The sequence below is a fragment of the Heterocephalus glaber genome, unplaced genomic scaffold (genome assembly GCF_053883595.1).
Source record: "Heterocephalus glaber isolate CG9 unplaced genomic scaffold, H.glaber_assembly_v1.0 deba00000347, whole genome shotgun sequence".
NCBI classification, from domain to species: Eukaryota; Metazoa; Chordata; class Mammalia; order Rodentia; family Bathyergidae; genus Heterocephalus; species Heterocephalus glaber.
The window spans coordinates 41,396,560-41,423,056 of NW_028258143.1; the positions used below are offsets into that span (position 1 = coordinate 41,396,560).

The 26,497-nt window shown below is 35.5% G+C and overlaps 1 protein-coding gene across 10 annotated transcripts in view; it reads left to right on the forward strand.

The window, feature by feature from the left end:
* The window catches only part of Tank (TRAF family member associated NFKB activator), a 100,816-nt gene that overhangs the window by 42,724 nt on the left and 31,595 nt on the right, over positions 1-26,497 (forward strand). For all 10 annotated transcript variants that reach the window (XR_015446588.1, XM_087199381.1, XM_021265691.2 and 7 more), the window contains exon 2: positions 893-1,040. Coding sequence is in view for 9 of the 10 variants with exons in the window: in XM_021265667.2 (XP_021121326.2) it covers positions 893-1,040 (148 nt within the window). In the remaining variant the exon portion in view is untranslated. The remainder of the gene's footprint in view (positions 1-892; positions 1,041-26,497) is intronic.

Below are 26,497 nucleotides of genomic sequence, written 5' to 3' on the forward strand. Positions count from 1 at the left end.
TGATTAGATAACTGCTCAGACCCCAGGAATGTGGTTGGGTATGTTGCCCAAACTGAGATGATAAAACCAAATTAACTCCTCTGAGCAAATCACCTATATTTCAGAAACAGCAGGGAAGTTAGAAAACTAATATGTAGTGGAGAGGGGTAGGACTGAAAGGATATGATTTTTCTTTTGTAATGTACAGTCTAACAGCAGTTCTCCCTAGATTTTGTGCTAAAATAAGAGCATTTTCACACATTTTAATTGCTCTGTGATAACAACAGTGTGAACTCCATCCCAAACATTTATTATCTATTTAATTTTGCCCTAATTTCAGTGTAGCAAGAATTCACCTTATAAGTGGGAATAACTGTCCACTTAGTAAAAAGAAATCCCTTCCCACATTGCTAATCGTGTTATATATTTGTATAATAAAATATTAATAATAGAATGCCCTTTTACATTTCTCAATTTTTAGGTTACTATTCTTAAAGTAGCATTTTTATGAACTGGAACCCTCTTCTATAAACTGTAACATTAGCAAAGAATATTTAAAAATAGATTTCATAGTACTTTTTATCAGGATTTTAGATGAAATGTTTATGCCTTTATAAACTTCTATAATACTTAGTGCTGTAATGTTAATGTGAAACCTTATAGGACTATCTTTAAGGTGTTTTTTTTTTTGGTTGTTTGTTTTGTGTGTGTGAGACAGGGTCTCGCTGTGTAGTACAGCCTGGCCTTGAACTCACTATGCAGCCCAAGCTGGTGTCAAACTCATAGCAGTCCTCCTGCCTCAGCCTCCCAAGTGCTGGAATTACAGGCATGTGCTACTATGCCCAGCTAAGATGCATTTTTAATGAAATTTATGTAACTTAGTAACTATGAAATTGTTATGATTGTCTTGCAGACCTGTCATTTACTCCATCCTTTATAGTGATGCTACAGGACAAAGAGGAATGGATAAAAACATTGGTGAACAACTCAATAAAGCATATGAAGCCTACCGACAGGCATGCATGGATAGAGATACTGCAGTAAAAGAATTACAGCAAAAGGTATGTGTCGGGAGCAATGTTACATAATTTTAGGGAAAAATCATTTGGATGGCTTAGTTCTGCCTACAGCCCAGCTATGGAATTCCGAGACATAATTCCATTTTGGCCTCCGATCACAACTGAGACCTCAATGATCCCTTGATGCTGTGATTCTCCAGGACAAGAAACATCCTGGGAGCTGAAAACATCCTGGGAGGAACAAACATCTACTCAGGTCCTCCTAATTTTTGTATTGTTACATCTTGTTTACACGGATGTACTGAACTCTCTGCGAGTCATTTGGTACATTTGTTTCTCCCCATGTACTGAATACTGAATAAAAGGTGCCTTAAGCTGGGGGTTTTCGTCTTTGCCGCCCAGAGCAGCACTGATCAGACCCAAAGCTCAGCTTCTTCTCAGGCTCATTTTTCTACCTTTCCTGTAATTCGCCTTGTGCTGCGGTGGCTCGCAGGAGACTAGGACTCACTGTAGAGGTTCTGGTAACATCCCCTTTCCCTGTTCCCTACAGGTATGTGATTCTTTTGAAAGTTGTTCTTTATCCTAGAATTTGAGAGAGCCTTTTGCAAGTATAACATGCTATATTGTTAAAAACTGGGCAATTACAGTTACTGAAACACATGGACATATTAATGGATGAAATTTGAGGTTTTTATTTGGCCTGTTTAAAAAATACTGTGACATGTAGGAAGAGTTAATTTGATGAATGCATTTTAAGTTGATTGTGCTTAGGAAAGATAAAAATGATGCTTTCCATATATAACTTTTAAATATCAATGTTTACTTTGTATATAAGGAGGAAATGTTTAAAAAATTAGTTTTATGACATACTGAAAGAAGCATCAGCATCTCTCAGTTAATTTGTTTTTTGGTTCTTTTATTTTGTTATTTGGCTGGCAAGAAGACTGCAGATCTTAAAATATCTTAGAACTAAATTTGTTATTAATTTATTATAGTCTTCCATTATTTATGACAGTTAAAATAGACTATTTCAGTGAACTCTGTATGACTTATTAAAAGTTTCAGCTTTTAAAAATTATTCCTGATACATAACATTTCTGTTTAGTACTTTCAGTGCCAAATGAAAGTAAGTTGGAGGACAACAATTATTGAATCTAGTTGTTCCTAAGCACATGTCTTTTACTGGTCTTTGATGAGGCCTTTATTGCCCTTCACCAAAATGAGAAAAATAAGGGTAATGTAGTGAACTTCTCATAATACTAACTTTATTCCATTTAAAATTCTATCCTCTATTCAGATATTATGCCCCATGTTTCCATATTATTAAAGACCACAATTTTATTAACATATTTTTGTGAAATGATGATGAGAGGGTTGTTTCCTTGTTTAATATTATCAAAAGCTGGTTGCATAGGTACCCTTTGCATCCTTTGGCTGTAAAATTCTAGACTCACAAGGAAAATAGATTTACCCTAAGTCTCATTTTGCAGTCTTAGTAGGTTGGCACAGTTACAACCTCATTAGTTAGGAAATGTTCTCAAAAGCCAAGTTCCTAGAATCTATCCAAGGACTAAGGTGACATATAGGCCTTTCTGAACACAACAGCCTGGGGCCCACTAGGTTAAATTATTTCTGCACTGGCATTTGAAAGTAGAGGATCTTGTGATTCTCTTCTTGGTTTACAAAATATTTCATTCTGTTAATAACTGGGCTTGTAGGCTATGAGATTTCATTAGAGATGAATAGGAAGAAGCCCATGATATGACACATCTTTTGAAATTATGGAATGAAGTTTAGAATTCCATTTTCTTTTTATTTTCACTTCAGGTTTAAGGCATAATCATTTTTGTTTCAAGAACAAAAAAAAAGAAACTAAACAAAAATAATTCCTAGCTTTTAGTCTTCCTGTTTTGCACTTAGGTTCATTAAAAAACCCTGACAGTTCTATTTATGGAAAGTTTAGGAAACAAAGTTGGAAAAGTAGATCATTGAGATATTCTCAGGTTAAAGCAAAAACAAGAATTTCTCTTAACTCCTACTCTTCTTCCACAGGCCAGTGGTAATCAACTGGTAATTCAGCGGCTTACCTGCATTAGAAGAACCCTTTGCTCATATTAGCATATATGAAAAAAAAAGAAAAGGGAAAATTTTCTTTATTTAGTTTTCAAAGTTGTTTGTCGAGTACTCAAGAATGATGAAGAAAAATGCCATCTATTCTGTATTGAACTCCATATCCTGATAGATTTAAGAAACATTTAATGTACTAGTATGTACTGGGCCTAGTATGTACTAGGCCTAGTATGTACTGGGCCCATGGTGAAGTTTTTAGAACACTAAACAAAACATCATTTATACCCGTAAGGAACTTGTAAAAGTTCAAATAGGTAATAAATAAAATAGATTATTTATTATATAATGAAAGATTTTAAAAATTAGTAGTTATTACTATAGTGTACCAAGTATTGAAGTAAAGATTAGTGCAAGATAATATACAAACAGGAAAAAGTACCTAATTCACTTTTTGTGGATCAGGTCAATGTGAGTTGGCGTTTGAGCTAAGATTAGGAGAGTTTAGTAAACTGGAGAAGGGTCCTACAAGTAAAGGGAGAAGAATATATTAAAAACTAAGAAGCAAAAGAACATATGGTACATTAGATATACGTATACCATAAGGTGATCCTCTGGCTCTGAAAAGAATGACAACATTGTAGGAAAAGAAGCTGCAAAGAGAGATGATAGCTCAATCATGAGGGTGTGGCTAAGTAGTTTGTACTGTAGCCTTATTTGGTCAAAAGTTATTGAAGATTAATATGTGCTTTAGAAAAATTATATAAAAGTAGATAGGCTACAGAACAGTGTGAAATTAAGCTCAATAATATAAGAATATATTTCAGGGGCCGGGGACTTAGCTCAGTGGTTCCACCGCCTGCCTTGCAAGCGTAAGGTCCCTAGTTCGATCCCCAGTACCCAAAAAAACCAAAGAATATATTTCATTCTAAGCAATGTTCAAAGACCCAGGAATATAAAAATACATGGCAGCCATCCATTTGTACTTTATGCATTCAAATACATGTGTTGATATATGTACAGTATTCATATGTAACTATATATCTACTAATATGATATGTCAGTTTTTAAAAAGAAAAATGAATGACAATCATTTTAAACAGTCAAAATGAGTACCTAAATTAAGCATTAAGGATGAATTAGGGATTTTTTTATAGCATTTTCCAGTTAGAATGTATAAGTTAAAGGAATATTTGAAGGATAGAAGGGGTGGTGTGGTAAAAGGAAGGGAAGAAGGCCAACCACTTGACACTTAGAGACTTAGTACAAAGATTAAGCAACTGAGAGGAATAGGAAGAACATAGAGAATACCAGTATTTTAAAGAACAGAAGAAGGAATCATCAAGGAGAAAAAAATACACTAAAAGGTAGGAAATAAATTAAAGAGTAATGTGATAGAAGCCATTAGAGAAGAGTTTCAAGAAGGATGCAGTAGTTAGTAGTACCAGATAGAGATTTGGTAAGATGACAACTGATAAGTAAACATTGCAGTTGGCTTTGTGGAAGTTATAAACATTTATGAAGACATTTAAGGGCAGTAGGGAGGGTTATATTATAGTAGGCTGAAGAGAATTGGAGAATGAAGGGGTAAAGACATTGCAAGCCACATAGTCAAAAAGTTTGAATGTGTAAAGAGAAATAAGGGGATTACTAGAGAGCTTTTTTGCTATTATATTTCTTTTAGAATAAGTAAAATGATTTTGAAGAATAACACAGTAGAGAGAGGGTAGAGTGTTTTAAAATACAAAAGTAAAAAGAAATTATTGATACCCTTCTACAGTCACTTGTGTGCATAACAGCCAGGGTAATCTTTAAAAGACTGTTTAAAGGGCTGAGGATTTAGCTCAGTGGTTCCCCCAGCTGCCTGGCAAGTGCAAGGTCCCGAGTTCGATCCCCATTACCAAAAAGAAAAAAGATTGTTTAAATGTTAACCTTACCATTCTCCTACTCAAAATTTTGCAGCGATTTCTACAAAATAAATCCCAAGTCCCTGCTATGGCCTACCTGGGAAAGTGTGACTTTGGCCCTTGCCAGATACTTTTTCCCCTGCTGTTCTGTTCTCTCACAGTTTTCCACAAATACATTCCTGCTTTGGCAGTTTTGCACTTAATATTCTATTTGCTTGGAGTGGTTTTCCTTGAGATGTTTCCATGATTTCCTGTCTTTTTGCACTGAAGTCTTTCCTCAGATACCACCTCCTCAGAAAAGCTCTTCCTGACCATCCACAATATAAGAGTATCCTCTGTTATTTCCTATCTTCCAGTTCTACTTGTGTATTTTCCCTCACAGGATATATTACTTAGACATTTTATCTACTTTGTCTCCTAAATAAGAAAGTGAGCATTTGTGGGGCCTGAGACTTTCTCTTCACTGTTTTGTTTCCTCTGCTTACCATACAGGTACCCAGATATTTAAAGGACAGAAAGGAGAGTGAGAAAGATTAAAGACAGGAGGTCAGTTAATTGGCCTCTAGAAATTTAGAATATGGGTTAGGAATTGACTTTGAACGAGGATGTCCTTGTGCCATTACCTTCCCACCATGGCATGTGTAATTGGGAGGAAATGAGCCAGTTCATTTGCTCCCCAAGGAAAGGAGCCTAGAACTTGCTTAAAGCATTGAGGTCTGTCTGTAGGCTACCCAGGGAACTGTTTTTTGTTTTGCCAAACTCTGAAAGCAGAATTGAGAATGGTGGCATAGTTTGGGTTTCAGGTTAGAAACAGTGTTCATGAAATACAGGCTTGAAAACACTTGGGGATAAGAGAGTACATAAGAATAAAGAAGTATATTAGAACATCTAAGGCCCCAAGATAAAGCTGGGATAAGATTCTTTGGGAAATTTGTACATTTACAAGAAGCTAGAGAAAATCAGAAGTTTTTAAAAAAAAATTACACTTAGGCCCTGACGGGACCATGCCAGAAAAGACCTGAGAAGACATTAAGCCTTCATCCTGAACTGATCTCAAGGATCAGGGACCTATTACTAGTTAGTGAAGGTCTTCCACATAATCTAGGAGAGTTGGCTATTTTTCTGAATGCCAAATTTTTAGTAAATCACAATAAATACAAAAAAGGGAAACATGGATTATTTAAAGACTAGAATAAATTTCCTGAAATAATACCTGAGGAAAAACATGTATCAGATTTACCAAAGACCAAAACAAGTGTGTAAAGTATGCTAAAAAATCTAAAACAATGCATGATTCAAGAACTAAAGGAAACGAATAACAGAAATACAATGAGATATCAACAATGAGATAAAACTATTTTGAAAGAAATTCTAGAACTAAAAATACAATAACTGAAGTGGAAATTTTACTAGAGGCATTCAGTGGCAGACTCAACAGACAAAAGAATGAATGAACTTGAAGGCAAGTCATTGGAAATTATGGAGCCTGAGAAGAAAATAAAAATGAAGAAAAGTGAACAGAACCTACAGAACTTATGGAACATCATTAGTGTATCAGAATACACATTTTAGGAGTCTTGGGAGAAAAGGGGGAAGGTTCTGAGGGATTATTTGAAGAAATAATGACTGAAAACTTCACAAATTTGGGAACAACACAGGTATACAAATCACTAACAAAACCAAAGGATATTTGCTGTAGTTTAATGTATCTCCAAAGCTGGTATTGAAATTTAATTGCCATTATAACAATATTAAGATGAGACCTTTAAGAGGTGGTCATTGTTTTGGTGCTGGGGATTGAACTTATAAGAGACTAAAAAAGTGACTAAAGGGTAAATAACACGCTCTCTGCCTTTCTGCCATCTGATAATGTACCACATGTTAGCATCTTAATCTGGAATTCTCAGCCTCCAGACTATGAGGAAATAAATTCTGTTCTTTGTAAATTACCCAGCCTTCAGTCATCTGTTATAACAGCACAAAAAAGACTGAATAATATTAATGCAAAAATCCTCAACAAAATACTACCAAACCAAACTCATAGTATATTTTAAAAGTTAAATGCTATGACTAAGTGAGATTTATTCCTGCAGTGCTAAGATGCTTGAACACACCAAGCTAGTCAAGGCAATATACTACATTAGCAAGATTACTAGAGAAAAAAAGACGTAATCATCTCAATATAGAAGAAATATTTGATAAAATTTGACACTTTTATGATTAAAACAAGGCACTAAACCAACAGTGAATAGAAGGAAACTACCTCAACATAATAAAGGCCATAAATCAAAAACCCTGACAATCACACTCCTGGATGAAAGGCTAAAAGCTTTTGGTTTAAGACCAAGAGTAAGACAAGGATATATATATTTTACTGCTTCTATTCAGCATAGTACTGGAAGTCCTGGCTAGCACATTTAAGCAAGAAAAAGAAAAAAAAGACATTGAAATTGGATAGCAGAAAGTAAAATTACTAGTTTTGATGGCATGATCTTACTGAAAGAAAGTCCTAGAGTACACACACACACACACACACACACACACACACACTCTGAATAAATTCAGTGAAGTTATAGGATACAAAATCAACATGTAAAAATTCTTTTTTTTAAATTCATTTTATTGGTACATTTTAGGTATACAATATAATGACATTCATCGTTGGAAATTTGCACCTTTACATAATCTCTCTTGGTTCTTATTTTTCCCCCATTCCCCTGCCCTCCCTTCAATCCCTCCATCCCTCCCTATTTACAAAGACTTTGTTTCCATTTTTCATTTTCTCATATTAATTCCCTTTCCTTCTTTTTTCCCCTAACCCTCCCACTTCCCCTTCCCCTTTGCCCCTTTTCTTCCTATTTCACATTATCTATTATACCTTTTAGCCCTTATTTGCACTTTCAGTTTCTCATACCAGAGAAACTGTTTGGTATTTACACATGTGTGTCTTGCTTATTTCACTTCAGAGTATCGCCTCAATGTGCATCCATTTAGCTATAAATGTCTCTATTTTCTCATTTTTTATGGCTGAGTGGTACTCCATTGTATTTAAAAAACCACATTTTCTTTATCCAGTCTCCAGTTGATGGGCAATTGGGCTGCTTCCAAGTTTTAGCTATTACAAATTGCGCTGCTGGAGCCGCTCCTAGCGCACCAGAGGAGGCTTCCAGCCTGCCATACCACCCCCACCAGCACACAGAAGGTGAGCCACTCCCAGTGCGCAAGAGGAGGCTTCCGGGCCACCATACCACCCCCGCCAGCACACAGGAGGTGAGCCGTGCAGGCACCAGCGGCACCTCCCTCCTCCCACCCCATCCCCTCAGGTCGAAATGAGAAGACACATAAGCAAGTCTCAAAACCAGACTTCCAGATCACCTACAGCAACCCCAAAGGGAAACAAGATGGAACACTCTGTTACTTAACCACCTAGACACCCTGAACTGGCAACAAAAGGAGATCTGGAAAAAGTGAAATCAGAAATAATTTTTCAGATAACAGCAGAGATTGTGCTCATAGTGCAAGACATGATTAATAAATCTAGAGAGGAGCTCAGAAACACGATGGAATCCCAAAATAGGAAACAAATAGAATCCATAAAACAGATGCAAACAGATTTCCAGGAGATTAAAAACTCCATTGAAAGTCTGTGCAGCAGAATGAACCAATATGAAGATAGAATTTCAGATATAGAAGATAAGATTGCAATTAGTGACCAGGAAAAGAAAAATTTCTTTAAAATTGTAAGGGACCAGGAGAAATCAATCCAGCAGCTGCTAGACGATGCAAAGAAGAATAACAAGACTGATTGGAGTCAATGAAGAAACAGGAGAGAGTGCAGATGACATAAAAAAACTTCAGAGAAGTGATGGCAGAAAACTTCCCAAGGAGGGGAAAAGAACTTGACATACAGATAAGTGAGGCATACAGGACTCCAGCTAAGCTAGCCTTGATCAAAAAAAATCTACACATAGGCATATAATTGTTAAGGTTCCAGAAACACAACAGAAGAACAAAGTTCTACAAGCAGTCAGAGAAAAGAAACAAATCACATACAAAGGAAAGCCCATCAGAATCACAGCAGACTTCTCAATGCAAACCCTCAAGGCAAGGAGAGCTTGGAGTGATGTATTTCAAGCCCTAAAAGAAAACAGCCTCCAACCCAGATTGATGTACCCTGCAAAACTATCTTTCAGAGTTGATGGAGAAATGAGATACCTTCATGACAAAAAGCACCTTAGGAACTTCATGAATACCAAACCAGCACTCCAAAAAATTTTAGACAATATCCTAGGAAAAGACAATGAGGATCACAACCCCAGGAAGCCCAGCAGAATGAATCTATCGGGCATGACAAGAAATTAAATGCAAAAGAGGAGACTCCAACAAAAAGAAAAAGTCATGATGATGATAAGTCAATATGTATGAATTATAACCTTCTATGTTAATGGTCTCAATTCACCAATCAAAAGAAATAGACTGGCAGAATGGGTCAAGAAGCAAGATCCACCAATATGCTGCATACAAGAAACACATGTAATTCAAAAAGAGAGTCAGTCTGAAAGTTAAAGGATGGAAAACAATACTCCATGTGACAGGAACCCTAAAAAAAGCAGGAGTAGCTATCCTCTTTGCAGATCAAGTGGATTTCAAATGAAAATCTGAAACACTCTGGTTCCAAGCATTTCAGATAAGGGATACTCAACTTGTATGTACGAATCTATTGTGAACATGTGTTTTCATTCCTCTCAAGTAAAAACTTAAGAACAGAACTGTTGGTTCTTAACAGTAATACAAGAAATTTTTATATTTTCCAGAATGGTTTTATCACTTTACATTCACATTAGCAGTATTAGAAAGTTCTAACTGGTTCACACCTAAGCTGACATTTGTTCTTTTAAAATTTTTAACTTCATCTCCCTAATGAGTGTATAATTCAGTCTTGTTATTGTACTGATTAGTATTTTTCTGATTCTAGTGTTGCACACCTTTCCTAGTGTTGCACACTTTTCCATGTACTGGCTAATTATCATCTTCTTGTGTCTACTTTTTAATTGGATTGTCTATTAATGAGCTGTAAGAGTTCTTTGTATATTCTAGTCATAGGTTATATGCATTATAAATATGGTCTGTATAAGGACTACTTTTCCCTAACAATGTCATTTAAAGTTGTAAATTTTGATGGAATCTCATTTATCAATTTTTTTCTTTTATACATCATGTTTTTCATATCCTAGGAAATTTTTGCCTACCCTAAATTCATAAACATTTTCCCTTATAATTTCTTCGTAAAGTTTTATAGTTTTAGTCTTTCATATTTAGGTCATAGATCCTTTCAAGTTATTTTTATGTATGGAAATAAAGGGTTGAGGTTAATTTTTATATACACATACCAGGTGTTCTAGTGCCATTTGCTGAAGACACCTTATCTTTTCCTCTGCTCTTGAATTGAGTTTATGTTCTATAAAATGTTAATGTTAAATAATCTTTCAAAACTCAGTGGACCACATATGTGTGGTTCTATTTCTAGATTCTCTGTTTTATTCCAATGATCTATATGTCTTACACCAGCACTGCCTTGATTACTGTAGCTTTAGAGAAAGTCTTAAAATTAGGTACTAAATGTCTTCCAACATTTTTTTTTCTTTTTACTTTTCTAGGTCCTTTGTACTCCTACATGACTTTTAAATTTCAATATCCAATTCTTCATTTATAGCAAGTATACATAGACCTGAATTTTTATATATACCTTATGTTTTCTAATCCTGCTAAATTCAAATACAAGTTCTAGGGGCTCCTAGAGATTTCTTAGTATTTTCTCTGTAGATGATCATTTCATCTATATATAAAGATTTTACTTCTACCTTGCCAACCCTATGCTATTTGTTTATTTTTATTGCCAGACTATTTTGGTTTGGGCCCATGTTTCAAAGTTTACTGGACAGATGAAGAGTAGGCATATCTTCCCTTGTTCCCCACCTTAGGGAGAAAGCATTGTATCTTCTCCATTCATATAAGAAGTTTTTGCTGGAAGTATGGAGTACATATCTTTCATCTGTTGAGAAGGTTCTGTTGTACTTCCAGCTTCCTGATAGATTTTACCATGAACAACTGTAGAATTTAGTCCAATACTTTTTCTCCAACTACTAACATGATCATATGGCTTTTTCCTTTCCTCTGTTAAAATGATGACTTTTGGGGGTGGATCTTCCAATGCTGAACCAACACTGCCATCCCTGTAATAAAACCACTTTCTACATACTGCCAGATCTGACTTCTAATTGTTTTATTAAACAAATTTCTATCTATGTTCATACATTTTTCTTCGATTATCTTTATCCAGTTTTAGTATTAGCACGATGTTGATTTCCTAAAATGAGGGGAGAAGTGTTCCTTCTTTTTTCTGCTTTAAATGTTTGATATAATTTATCAGTTAAAATGTACATGAGCCTGTTGTTGTCATATAGGTAGGTTTTCAAGCTAGGATATGCTTTCTTTAATAGGTGCTATTCAAATTTTATTTTATTTTATTTATTTATTTTATTTTTTTTGGTACCAGGGATCAAACTCGGGTCCTTGCGCTTGTGAGGCAGGCGGCGGAATCACTGAGCTAAATCCCCGGCCCTACTATTCAAATTTTGTATTTCCTCTAGAGTCAGTTTCATTAATTTGTCTTCCAAGGTACTTCTTAGAAGTTATCGAATTTATTTCAAAAATGATTTTTGTAATATGCTTTCTATATCCTTTTAAATTCTGTAAAATCTGTAGTAATGTCTTCTAGATCTTGATATTGTAATTTTTAAAATGTATAATTGATATTATGTAATGGGAAGAAAAGGTCTAAAGGAGCAGGAGAAGTGGGAGGGGTAGGGGAAAGGAAAGAAGGGAAAAGAAAAAATATGAGAAAAGGAAAAATATTGAAACAAAGTCTTTGTAAACAGGGAAGGGAGGGCAGGGGAAGTGGAAAAAAAGAAGAACCAAGATACTCATGTAAAGGTACAAGACCCCAATGATGAATGTAACTGTATTTTATACCAAAAGTGTACCGATAAACTTAATGGGGAAAAAAAAAGTTGTGCTGCTATGAACATGGGTGCACATATATCATGGGGGTATGATTCTTTTAATTCTTTGGGGAAGATACCCAGCAGGGGAATAAATGGGTCAAATGGGACTTCCAGTCCTAGTTCTTTGAGGTATTTCCATACTGATTTACACACTTGTTGCATCACTCGACACTCCCACCAACAGTGGAGCAATGTTCCTCTTTCCCCACAGCCCTGCCAGCATTTGTTATTGGTTGATTCCATGATAGCAGCCATTCTTTGTGGGGTGAGGTGGAATCTCAACATTGTTTTCATCTGCATCTCTTGAATGACTAGTAATGTTGAACATTTTTTCATGTTTATTTGCTATTTCTACTTCTTTGTCTGAGAAATGTCTGTTCATTTCAGATGCCCATTTTTGGATTGGGTCTTTAAATTTGGGAGGTCTGATTTTTTTGAGTTCTTTATAGATTCTAGATAGTAGACCTTTGAGGAACAGCAGGTAAAAATTTTTTCCCACATTGTGGGATGTCTCTTCACACTGTTGGTCGTTTCTCTTGCTGTGCAGAAGCTTTTTAATAAGAAGAGATCCCACTTGTGGATTGTTTGGCTAGTTCACCGGCAACTGAGGTTTTATTCATAAAATGTTTTCATACACCAATGTCTTCAAGAGTTCCACCTAACCTCTGTTCCAGCTGGTTCAACGTTTTTGTTTTAATATTTAGATCTTTAATCCATTTTGATTTTAATTTAGTGCATGGTAAGAGATATAGGTCTAGTTTTAATCTTTGACAAGTTGAAACCCAATTTTCCCAGCACCATTTATTAAAGAGGCTATCTTTCCTCCAGTGAGGGTGTTTGGCTCCTTTGTCGAAGATAAAATGGCTGAGTGTGTCTAGAGTTGTTTCTGCATCTTCTAATCTGTTCCACTGATCCTCAGATCTGTTTCTTTGCCAGTACCATGCTGTTTTTATCACAGTAGCTTTTTAGAATAGTTTCAAGTTGGGGGTTGTGATACCCCCTGCCATGTCTCTGTTGCCTAGAATTGCTTTTGCTATCCTGGGTCTCTTCTTGTTCCAAATGAACTTTTAGATTGTTTTCTCAAGGTCCATGAAGTATGCTGCTGGAATTTCAATTGGGATTGCTTTGAATCTATATAGCAGTTTTGAAAGTATATCCATTTTCACTATGTTGATTCTTCCTACCCAGGAGCAAGTGATGTCCTTCCATTTTCTGATATCCTCTTCAATCTCTCTTTTCAGAGTGCTATAGTTTTCAGAGAAGAGTTCTTTGATTTCTTTTGTTAGATTGATTCCTAGGTATTTCAGGTTTTTGGATGCTATTGTGAAAGGAATTGTTTGCCCTAGTTCTGTCTCAGTGAGTCTGTTGTTCCTGTAAAGGAAAGCTATTGATTTTTTGTGTTGATCTTGTATCCAGCTAGTTTACTGAATTTGGTTATTAAGTCTAGAAGACTTTTGGTGGAGTTCTTGGTGTCTTCTATATAGAGTATCATGTCATCTACAAGTAATGACAATTTGACTTCTTCCTTTCCTATCTTTATTCCTTTTATTTCTTTCTCTTGTCTAATTGCAGTGGCTAATGTTTCCAAAACTATATTAAACGAGAGTGGTGACGGTGGACATCCTTGTCTTGTTCCTGGTTTTATTGTGAAGGATTTTAGTTCTTGACCATTTAGTATGATATTGGCTATTGGTTTTTCATAGAAGGCTTTTATCAGATTGAGGTAGAGACTGTGTATTCCAATTTTTTGTAGGGTTTTTATCATAAATGCATGTTGGATTTTGTCAAATGATTTTTCTGCATCAATTGAGATGATCATATGGTTTTTGTCCTTGGCTCTATTGATATAGTGTAATACATTTATTGATTAGCATATGTTGAACCATCCCTGCACTCACTTGGTCAGGGTGTATGATTTTCTTGATGATCTTCCACATTCTATTTGCCAGTATCTTATTAAGGATTTTTGCATCTATGTTCATTAGTGAGATTGGCCTGTGGTTCTCTTTTTCAGTTGGGTCTTTCTCTGCTTTGAGGATCAAGGTGATGCTTGCTTCTAGGAATGAATTAGGGAGTATTGCTTCCTTTTCAATTTCACTGAAGAGTTTCAACTGTAGTGGCAGTAGTTCCTCTCTAAATGTCTTGTAGAATTCAATAGTGAAGCCGTCGTGACCCGGGCTTTTCTTAGTTGGTAAGTTGTTAATTATGTTTTCAATTTCATTGATTGATATCAGGTTGTTTAGAATTTTTAGGTCTTCTTTGTTCAACTTTTGAAATTCATACTTATCTAAGAATCTGTCCATTTCTTCTGTTTTTTCCATCTTATTGGGTTATAGGCTCTTGAAGTAGGTATTGATGATCCTCTGGATTTCTGCTGGGTCCGTGGTAATTTCATCCTTTTCATTCCTAATTGCATGGATTTGGGCCTTTCTTTTTTCTGATAATGTTGGCTAAGGGTTTGTCAATTTTGTTTATTCTTTTGAAGAACCAACTCTTGGCTTCGTCGATTTTTTTGTATCATTCTCTTATCTCCATTGCATTGATTTCTGCTCTTATCTTTATAATTTCCTCCCTTGTGTGCACTTTGATTTCATCCTGATCTTCTTTTTCTAGAAGCTTGAGGTTCAGCATCAGGTTAATTGGGCTCGCTCTGTTTTCCTGATATGCATATTCACTGCTATGAATTTCCCTCATAAGACTGCTTTCATTGTGTCCCATAGATTCCGATATGTTGTATTGTCATTGTCATTTAATTGTAGGAACTGTTTGATTTCTTCTTTAATTTCCTCTGTGACCCATTGGTTATTCAGAAGTGTGTTGTTCAATTTCTATGTGTTTATGAAATTCTTGTGGTTTCTTTTGCTGTTGATCTCCAATTTCATCGCACTCTGGTCTGATAATATACAGGGGATAACTTCAATTCCTTTGCATTTACTTAAACATGTTTTATGAGTGAGTATGTGGTCTATTTTGGAGAATGACCCATGTGCAGCTGAAAAGAATGTGCATTCTGATTTTGTGGGGTGGAACACTGTAAATATCTGTGAAGTTCATTTGTTCAGGAGTTTGAGTTCTAGTATTTTGTTGCTTATTTTTTGTCTAGTTGATCTATTTGTGACAGTGGGATATTGAGGTCCCCCACTACTATTGTATTAGTGCTTATTTGATTTTTCACATCCATTAGTATTTGTTTTACATAGTTGGCTGCACTAGTGTTTGGTGCATGTGTTTATGATTGTCATCTCTTCCTGTTGGATTGTTCCCTTTACAAGGATGTAGTGTCCTTCTTTGTCTCTCTTAATCCGTGTTGGTTTGAAATCCACTTGATCTGCAAAAAGGATAGCTACTCCTGCTTTTTATCAGGTTCCTTTTGCAAGGAGTATTGTTTTCCACCTTTTAACTTTCAGTCTATGAGTTTCTTTTTGAATTAAGTGTGTTTCTTGTATGCAGCATATTGTTAGATTATGCCTATTCTGCCAATCTGTTTCTTTTGGTGAATTGAGACAATGCATTAACATTGACGGTTATAACTCATACATATTGATTTAACTTATCATTGTCATAACTTTTTCCTTTTTTTGGATTCTCCCCCTTTGTGTTTAATTTCTTGTCATGCCAGATGGATTCATGCTGCTTTCCTTCCTGGGGTTGTAATCCTCATTGTCTTTTCCTAGGATATTGTCTAAAATTTTTTGGAGTGCTGGTTTGGTATTCATGAAGTTCCTAAGGTGCTCTTTGTCATGAAAGTATCTCATTTCTCCATCAATTTGAAAGATACGTTTGCAGAGTACATCAATCTGGGTTGGAGGCTGTTTTCCTTTGGGGCTTGAAATACATCACTCCAAGCTCTTCTTGCCTTGAGGGTTTGTGTTGAGAAGTCTGCTGTGATTCTGATGGGCCCTTTGTATTGTGATTTATTTCTCTTCTCTCACTGCTTGTAGAATTTTGTTCTTCTGTTGAGTTTCTGAAATCTTAACTATTATATGCCTGTGTGTAGATTTTTGTTTTGATCACAGCTATTTGGAGTCCTATATGCCTCACTTATCTATATGTCAAGTTCTTTTCCCCTGCTTGGGAAGTTTTCTGCCGTCACTTCTGTGAACAGTTTTTTTATATCATCTGCACTCTCTCCTGTTTCTTCATTGACTCCGATCAGCCTTATGGTATCTTCTTTGCATCGTCTAGCAGCTGCTGGATTGATTTCTCCTGGTCCCTTACAATTTTAAAGAAATTTTTCTTTTCCTGGTCACTAATTGCAAGCTTATCTTCTGTATCTGAAATTCTATCCTCACATTGGCTCATTCTGCTGCGTAAACTTTGAATGGAGTTTTTAATCTCCTGGAAATTTGTTTGCATCTGTTTTATGGATTCCATTTGTTTCCTATGTTAGGATTCCATCATGTTCCTCAGCGCCTCTATTTTTTTTATCTGTGTCCTCTCTAGATTTATTAATCATGTCTTGCACTATGAGCACAGTCTCTGCTGTTATCTGAGAAATTATTTCTGATTTCATTTTTTCCAGATCCTCTTTTGTTGCCAGTTCAGGGAGTCCAGGTGGTTGAGTATCAGATTGTTCTGTTTTGTTTCCTTTTGGGGTTGCTTTAGGTGATCTGGAGGTCGGTTTTGAGAGGTTTTTTCATGTCTTCTCATTTTGATGGGGTGTTGGGGTGCTGTTGGCGCCCATGCGGCTCACCTCCTCGGCAATGGGCATGCCTGTGGTCCTTGGGACTGGGGGCAGTGGTACAGCAGCCCAGAAGGCTTACCTCCTCAGTGCTGGAGGCCGCTCTGGTCTTTAGCACAGGGGGCCAAAAATTCTACACATAAGCAATGAGCAATCTGATAAGGAAAGAAAATTATACTTATAATAGCATCAAAAAGAATAAAATCTTAGAAAGAACCATAACCAAATAGGTGGCAGACTTACTTGTTCTGTCTTATTCTGTATTCAAAAAGAAGGAAATTCTAGGGCCGGGGATTTAGGTCAGTAGTTTTGCTGCCTGCTGTGCAAGCACAAGGACCTGAGTTCGATCTCTGGTACCAAAAAAGAAAAAAAAAGAAGGAAATGCTTACACGTGCTACAATAGGAAACATTGAAGGTATTAGAATTGATATAAATCAGTCGCAAAGGGAAGAAATGTATGATTCCACCATGTCAGATACCAAGAATAGTTGGATTCATAAAGGCAGTAAAAGGGTAGTTGCTAGGGACTGAAGGGGAGAGAGGAATGAGGTGTTAGTGTTTAATGGAGACAAAATTTCAGTTAGAGAAATGGAAAGTTTCAGGAGATAGATGGAGGTGATAGTTCCACAGCAGTGTGAATGTACTTATTGCCATTCAACATGTATACCAGAATTGTATACTTAAAATTGGTCAAAGTGCCAAATTATGTTTTATGTATATCTTGTCATAATTTTTAAAAATCTGTTTTTAAAAGAGAATTGCTTTAGGCCAGATTCTCTTATTAGCCATGTTTTACTGCTGTTCATCTGTTATCCACCAGTATTACAAACTTACCAGCCTTTTACCATTAGCTGTCCATATTCCAGATCAGTTCTGTTCCTAGTTTTTCTTCCAGTTCACTGCACTTTTAGACTCAGAAAAAAATCTTGGAGAAGTTAATAGGCTGTATCCACTTAAGTGCATCCTGTCAAGCAAAGGCATCCAAATATTTTCAATTGATAAAGGATGTAAACAAAGTGGATAAGTTATTATTTAAGTATTTTCTTTAATTTCAAAAGCATTTTATGCTTATTCGAGCAAAGTAAATCAAGATGTACAGGATATAAAGGGATAGTCTCACTCCTCAGTAGTAACATGTTCCCCCCAGCTTGAACCACTGGTGGTATGAATGGATCTAATCACTTCTATCAGACTTTTTACTAATAAAATCAAGAAAAATCCTCCCGATGAGACAGTCATGCATGTACCACCAGTGGTTCAAGCCACTCAGCAGCAAGACATACAAATTACAGCCCCATTATGAATGTGTTAACCATTTTTAGCACTTGGGAATAAATCCTTTCAGCATATGTGAGTCATTACTTTGCACAAATAGAATCAAGAGCTAGGAGTATAGTTCATTGGTAGAGCATGTGCCTAGCATGCATAAAGCCCAGAGTTTGATCTCCAACAACCCCTCACTCCACAAAAAAAAGCTTATATAGTAGTGTAACACTGCTTAATCTGTTGCCTTTTTTGTTTTAAGACATGGTTTCACTATGTTGTCCAGGCTGGTCTCAAAATCCTGGGCTAGAGTAGTTCTCCTATCTCAGCCTCCCAGGTAGCTGGGACTGTAGGCACCTGTGACCATGTTGAGTTGCTTATTCTGTTTCTTGCCATGTGGAAGCATTATATGTACCCACAGTAAGAGGTCTTCTATCTGTTCCAAAGTAGAAGACTATTACAATCATGACAGTCCCTGGCACAGATAAATTTTAATAAGTTTACACAATAAGATTATGTAGGGTGATAGAGTTGGCTTGACCCCTGAATTAATTATTGTATAGGATAAACTGCAAAAGATTGCTATTCCAGAAAAACTAGGAAATAAATACAGTGTTAATTAACATAAAAGTTAACTTCTCTGTACTGTAAGAGTCTAGAAACAAGTAGACCAGTGCTAATAAGGCAGCTCTATCATCTGTAAATCTGGAATCACAGTGGCTGCTTCACTTGTTACTATTCCTCTGCCAGTGAGAAGAGTGAAAGAAATAAAGAGCAGACTGATTTCTTTTAATGATATTGTGCAGTATTTGTACAGATTACTTCTGTCCACATCCTTTTAGCCAGAACTTAGTTACATAGGCACACTTAGTAGTGAGGAAGGCTGGTAAATATATCCTCTAGCTGAGTGATCCAGCTGAAACTGTATTACTAAAAGAAAAAAATGGGGATGGATATTGGAAATAATTAATACTCTTTGCTACATCTTTTGGCTGACTAGGCTGATGTTGTCTGGAGAGTTTCAAGTATCACAAGATCCTACAATGTGAAATTATTTAATAAATTTTATTATTCATACTGAGCTGCTTGTCATTGATTTCTACCACTGTTCTGTGGAAGAAACCAAATACATTTAACAAACACTTCTTTTGGTTTTTTTACCATCTTTCCAAGAGAAGAATTAGTAATAAAATAATAACAGCACCTGAATTTTTTTAAATGATAAACATAGAAAACTTCCTGCAGCTGACCTCTTCTTGTCCCAAGATCCTTTGCATTGGGTAATCAGAAAATATAAATCTCTTTGTTGTGAAGAAATACATGAAATAAAATTTGTCTCTCCATGCCCAGCCTTGATTAAAGGAGAAAAATTGACACTCTCACATAGAAAAGAATCAACCTGGGCCGGAGATTTAGCTTAGTGGTTCTGCCGCCTGTCTTGCAAGCACAAGGTCCCATGTTCGATCCCCAGTACTCCCCCCCCCAAAAAAAAACAAAAGAAGCAACCTTCTTACTTCTGGAATAATTCAGATATAATTCTGTAAGTTGCTTTTTTGTTTGTTTGTTATACTAATAAAGGCAAAGGATGCATGTTATTTAAAACGATCCCTGGCCAGGGATTTAGCTCAGTGGTGCCGCCACCTGCCCCATAAGCGCAAGGACCCAAGTTCATTCCCCGATACCAAAAAATAAAACCATACAATTTGCTAAGCAAGAAATCCTGTTGATTACCCAGTGAGCCTGAGGTGAAAGCCTCTAATAGACTAAATTTGCCTGTACTCTTTTTTTTTTGTCATAGGACTTCTATAATTTTTTTGACAATAAAATGATGAGAGCTTCATTGTCAGGCCACTTTATTCAAGAGCTAGTTTTGACATATTCTTAGCCTCAAGGTTTATGTTACCTCTAAAGACTTTTAAAACATGTTTTTAAGGATTGTATGAAGGCACAAAAATACCTTTATTTGGTTACTCCTTTTTTAAATGCCTTCACTTTCCTTGAAGATGTAATTGGCATCATTGTATTTTCTGATTACACCATGCAGACTACCTTTCCTTTTTCTTTTTCTTTTTTCCCCAACAACATATATGCTCTGTGTAAAGTGTTGAAAAGGTTAAAGCATTTCATTTTTTCTCTCTCTCTATTGAAGCCACTAATACTAGAATAAAGGTACTTCTGGTAATTTTCAGTTGAGTCCTTATTTCTTTTATAGTACATTATCAGTATTTAGCCATAGAACTAGTTTGCATCCATTAAAATTTAAAATATTTGCATGTTTCCCCTTATTTCCAGAAATTTGTTTTGTCAAAACCTTTAAAGAGATGCATGGTATATATGTCCAAGGAAATATGCTAATAAAATTTATATTATGACATTTATTTTAAAATGTATTAAGCATCTACTGTGTATCAGGAAATACACTAAGTTCTGAATCTACAGCACTAAGAAAACACATGCTGTTAGCTTCATGAGATGGTAGCATTCTAGCAAATCAGAAGCTAATTAATCTTACAAATGTAGCTTCAAACTTGTAAGTATCAAATAGGAAGGTACACTACTATTAGGATGTTTAGTGAAGACTTGACCTAACTAGGGAGTCAGATCGTATTTATTAAGTGATTTTTCAAAAAGCAGAGTTTGGGGATTTTCCATGTAAAAGAACCAACACTTAAAGACACACAAATCTAAAAGAAATAAAAGTGTAAGGGAAATAGTACAAGGAGAAGAGTGGGGTAAGTCTATGTAAGAACTTAGAGACCATATTAAAGGCGTTTGGTTCTTTAAGAATAATAAGTCATTTGAGGCTTCTTGGATTTTGTGCAGTTTCGGCGAGGAGAGAAGGATAGAAAAGTACAAGATCTTATGATTAAATTTGCATTTTGTAAAAAACACAGTGGCTACAGTATAGAGAGTGAATTAACTGATAGACTTAGGGAGAGCAGTTAGGTTACTGCAGTATTCCACTGAGGGTACAGTGAATTGGACTATGATGGCTACATTGGAAATTTGAAAATTCATTATATTTCAGATATATTTAAGATTAATATTAATACTTGGTAATGGCTTGGCTATATATACAACAAGCAGATTTCAAAGAGTGGTATAGGTTTATGGATAGTGGTGTCATATACTAAGAAAAGGATGTGATTTTGAGGGTGAAAATGAATGGTAGTTGAAGGGAGAATGTTTCTCCATAGCAGCTGGTCACATAGAGCTAGAGGGAAAGATCTCAACTAGTAGAAATTAGAGTCACTGTCATATAGACACCCATTGGTGTGAATAGGATCACCCAGGAGGAGAGTACATAGCAAAAAGAGGGCCTTGAGAGAGCTAAATGATTCACATGATAGCACAGCAAGTTAGGCTTTGTGGTCAGGCAAACCTAGATTCAAATCCTAGCTGTACTGTCTGCTGGGAAAGCTTGGGCAGAGTATTTGTACCTCTTTGAACCTCCTTTTTCTTATCTGTAAAATAGGGAAATAATCTCTTTGGAAGGTTGGTTTAAAAGTTAAATTAGTTAAAGAAAATTAGTCTTTCTAATTTGGGTACCTAGTAAGTATCCAGTGAAATGATCACATGATGATAATGTGTCACTGAGTTGAAAACCAAGGTTGTAAAGCATTTTTCATTTTTTATAAAGTAGGATACACATAAACACATGTTCAGAAGTTCTACAAGGGTACATATTAAAATATCAATAGTAGTCACCTCTGAGGAGAAATACAAGGCAAAATAAAGGACAAGACTGTCACTTTTTATTTTGTATATATCTGTACATACTTGTATGACCATACTTTGTTTTTTTAGTGGGAGTAATTGTCATTTTGTTACTTTTTGCATTTTTGCAACAAATGTGCAATTTTTTGCAAATTTTAAGTCAATTTTTCTTTAATCATTTTATTCCATTTTAACCTGTAAATTTTGAATAATCAGAGGTTTTATTTTCATGTGGTTCTTGCTTAACAAAATGTTTTTAATTCAATGGTGATACCACATTGATTTCTCAAAAGTAGCTTTTAAGTTCTGAGTTACAATGAACTAGAAAAAAACCTGAGTAGACTGGTTTAGAGCAGAGGATAGTTCTGTGGTAAGTCTGGTGACAACTCAGTGATAATCAGAGCTTTTGCTGACACATTCTATATCTATTTGTGCTGCTATGACAAAATACTTTAGACTAGATAATTTATAAATAGTAGAAATGTGTTTCTCACCATTCTGGAGGCTGGGAATTCCAAGATGAAGATACAACACATTTAGAGTCTAATGTGGCACAGTTTCCTTTTTCCAGATGGCTTCTGTGAGAAGATGAGCCCTGTATCCTCCATGACAAAAATGATAAAACTGTGCAAAATGTCTTTTATAAAGGCCTTAATGCCATTCACAAGGGAGGAGCCTTCATGACCTAATCTTATCATCTAAAAGGCCCCACCTTATTAACACCACTATAATAGGGATTAAGTCAATATGAAGTTTGGAGGCCACACTTTCAAACTATACTATTCTGCCCTAGCCCCCAAAATTCATGTCCTTCTCACAAAATATTTCAGATACATACATGTATCATATTTATTGCATCCCAAAAACCATAACTCATGCCAACATCAGCTTTAAAATCTAAGTTCAGGGCCCAGGATTTAGCTCAGTGGTTTCACTGCCTGCTGTGCAAGCGCAAGGACGCGAGTTCGATCCCTGGTACCAAAAACAAAATCAATAACAACAAAAAAATCTAAGTTCAGAGTCTCATCTAAATATATAAATCAGATATGGAAGAGACTCCTGCAGCAAGTTCCTGTCATCCGTGAGTCTGTGAAATCGAAGAAGTTTCGTGCTTGTGATGGAACAGTTACTGGATAGATAGCCCCATTCCAGAAGGAAACAACAGGAAAAAAGAAAGAGAAAGCAGACTCTAACCAAATCTAAACCCAGCAGGGCAAATACTAAATCTTGAGGCTTCACAATAATCTTTTTAGTCATGTTCTGTCTTTTGTACACACTGGGGTGTGGCTTGGGCCCTAAGGCCCTGTGACCCAGCTCCCACAGCTTTACTGACTGCAGCTCCTCTGGTTTAGAGGTACAGGCCTTAGGTTCTCCCAGGCTGAAGATGCTTTACCAGTAGGGTCTGGTGGCTTTGCCAGCTGTGGTGTCAGCAATAGCCCTGTTCCCTTAACCCTACTAGACATTGCCCTTATAGGAGCTATCTGAAGTGGCCTAAACCACAAGACTCTAGGGGGTCCTGCTCTCAAGCTCTAGATATTATGTAGATTCTTTGCTTATCATTAAAAGAAAGAAGTAACATCTGCAAAGAGCTTAATATGTAACAACATATTTCATATGTGCCAACTCCTTTAGTCTTACAGGTAAATATTATTTTCATTTTAAAGAGAAAAAAGCTAACAACTCAGAGAGGCATATAAATTAATTAGGATGAAAACAAATGTAAAATAAAAATAGTTTGTCATAACTTACCACTTGGTATGCTTAGAAATTGGTGGCATTACTGTCACCTAATAGTAGATAATCAAGTTGGTAACCTAGTACCATCAAATTGCAGATTTGCTAGATAAATCTTGGTTTCTGGAGGTGTGTGAGGGGTGTGTAAGGCTTCTAACAGTAGAAGTAGAAGAAAGCTGTGTAAGCCAGGGTATATAAGCTCATACTTTAAAAAAAAAAAAAAAAAAAAAAACCCTTGAGGTTGATGCTTAGCTTACCAAAGTTTCAAAATGGACTTAAATTAGATTGTCGGTAAATTAATTAGTTTCTATCTAAAGTGCTATGCATTGGGATAATTAATATTTATCTTACTTCATGAACTGTGGAGCTCCCTATTGAGAACATTTGTAGCCAAGCAGTTCTTTCAATAAAGCTTTCATTCTCTTTGTTAATCTTGGAGCATTTTGAAAGGTTTTTTGATTGAGACTATTTTTAATCCATTCAGCATTTATTAAATTTCTTAGGAAATCATTGGAGAAAAGCCATGGTATTTTTCAGAATATTGAGATTGGTTCTTAAGGATAATAAAAAATAATATTTAACCTACTTAGAGTATTATGAATGACTTAAGGACACTTGTATTTTTTCCCTATGTTGGAAATAAGCACCTTGAAAAATATGAAAAATAAGAATGTCCAATGTCAGCAGCAATAGGAAAAAATTCAATTTCTAGAACTCTATTTTAATATTTATGGAACTGTGAAATCCCAAACAACTGTATGTCCAAAATTATAGGAAATACGGTTCCTTGGTTTTGAAAAAGAAAGATTAAAATATTGTGTTGATAAAGTGGCAGTTCTTAAGATAAACTTTTGGTTTTATTTATGATGCTTCAGAGCATATATGGAAAACCATTTTTAATAAATTTAAGATGTTTTTCATTTGACCACCATTGTTTTAAATTTTGCTTTTGAATCCTAAAAGGAATATAAAGTATCTCTGAAATAAGTACCTAAGGACCTGTTTACCTCTTTAGATGCTGATAGGCCACTTGTTTTGCTAGTCTTTGGAATTAGAAAGAGTGTCAAATACACAGAAGCCAGAGTCATCTTGGCCAGATGGTGTTGGATACAGATGGATGGTTAGTTGTCATGCAGATCTCCTAGTTGGTAACTTGTTGCTGCCATCTGACTCAAAGAATCATTCACACACACTGGCTGTCAAAAGCATCTTCTCTTCTGTCTGTTTTAGCTGTCATGTCTGTGCTCTGTACAGAAGTGTTGACAAGACATTGCTGTTGTACATTTTCAATGTGGTTGTTAGTGATTTTTCTGTTTGGTGGGGTCTTTGATAGTACTGGAATGTACTTGCTTTGTAATTATACTGTTTTTTTTAAAAAATACCATGACCAAGCAGCAATTATCTGATATTTTAAAGGATTTTTCTGATCCTATGTTTATTTAGATTTGTTCAGTGAACAAAATCATCTCAAAAGAATTGCTTCACTTAATTTCTAACCATAGCAAATAAACTAAATTCTACGGGTTATTTCCCAATTTGATGTAATGTCCTCTTCTGGACTTTTATAGCTCATGATCAAAATCTTTATACATTTTTCTGAATATGTTTTCTTTCTTCTCAAATTACTACCTTTTCACTAATGGTATAAGCCCCCTCCCCCAAAAAAATCCTTCAGACTCCCTCTGTCCTTTACATTATTTTTTTAAACTCAGTGTGTCTTTCCTTACCTGCTGACCTCCTTTCCATTTTTCCTGTTTTCCATATAGAAATAAAACCAAAGCTGTTTTTCCCTCTCTCCTTCATGTCACTTGTCAAGAAATATCTATTTCTCTGATGTTTCATTAAGAATTTAATCAATTTATTTATTCAACCAATTACTGATCATCTTAACATATGTCAGGTACTCTATCATACCTTGGAGAAATCAGAAAGAAATAGTCTCTGCCCCTGAGAAGTTTAAGTCTAGAGGTAAATCAGACATATAGACGGACTAGAATACTCTTAACTGCTATAATATAAAGTACAGTATATGAAAAAGTATGGTAGAATATGGACTATTGCTATTCTCTTTCCCCTGCTGTACTCTGAGTATCAATTTTTTTAAAATTATTACAGAATTTGAGCTTTATAATGTTATCCACTAGTTTTTAAAATAGCTCAAGACTTCAGCTTGAAATAACCTTTGATCTATTAATTTTCCCAGCTACTAAATACATATTCAGCATTGTTCAGTTATTGTGATATGTTATATGCAGATTTGCTAATGTATGTTTTTAAACCAGGGATTAGAAGATAAAAATTAATAGGCAGAAGCTAAGTTGATTCCAAAAGAAAGTGTATAGTCATTCAGTTTTGTTGTTAGTGTGGAAAAAACCCATAGTAGATGAAGAATGGGCTGAGACTTGAGTAACTTAGATATTTATTCTGGGCCTATCTCTAACCTGGTAAGTTTTTTATGCTGGTTACTTAATCTCTGAACAGTGGACTACATATGCCTACCAAAATATATGTTTATGAAGAACTGCCAGCCTGGGGTACCCAGTGAGTTCAAGCCCAGCCTGAACTACATAGTGAGACCCTGTCTCAAAAATGAAAAAGAAAGAAAGGATTAAGAATTTGTTATAGATGTCTGGATCCTTCTTTCAGTTAACTTATTCACTCTTTATAGCAGCTTGGGTGTGAACTGATGTAATGAAAGAATGTCAAATCCTAGGAAGCTTGGTCTTAGAGTAGACTTGAGTATCCAAGGATCAGTTCTGAGACTCGTAGTCATTGAACAAGTGGTCAAAACCGACACGTTTCATTCTTATGTTCATAATAATAAAATTTACTTGGATTATTTATTTCCTGTATATTTTATTTCAGTAAGCATGTACTTGATATTCTTGGCAAAGTTCTGTGGAGAATGTCAAGATACATAGGACTTCCCTCAGGCAGCATGCAAAAGCAACACATCACTGGGTGTTTTTTATCAGTGGTCAGTTATTCATTTTTGAAGTGTCTTAATTATAAAGTTCACCTTTTATATATAAAATAGGTAAATGTGGCTTATTTGAATGACATGAA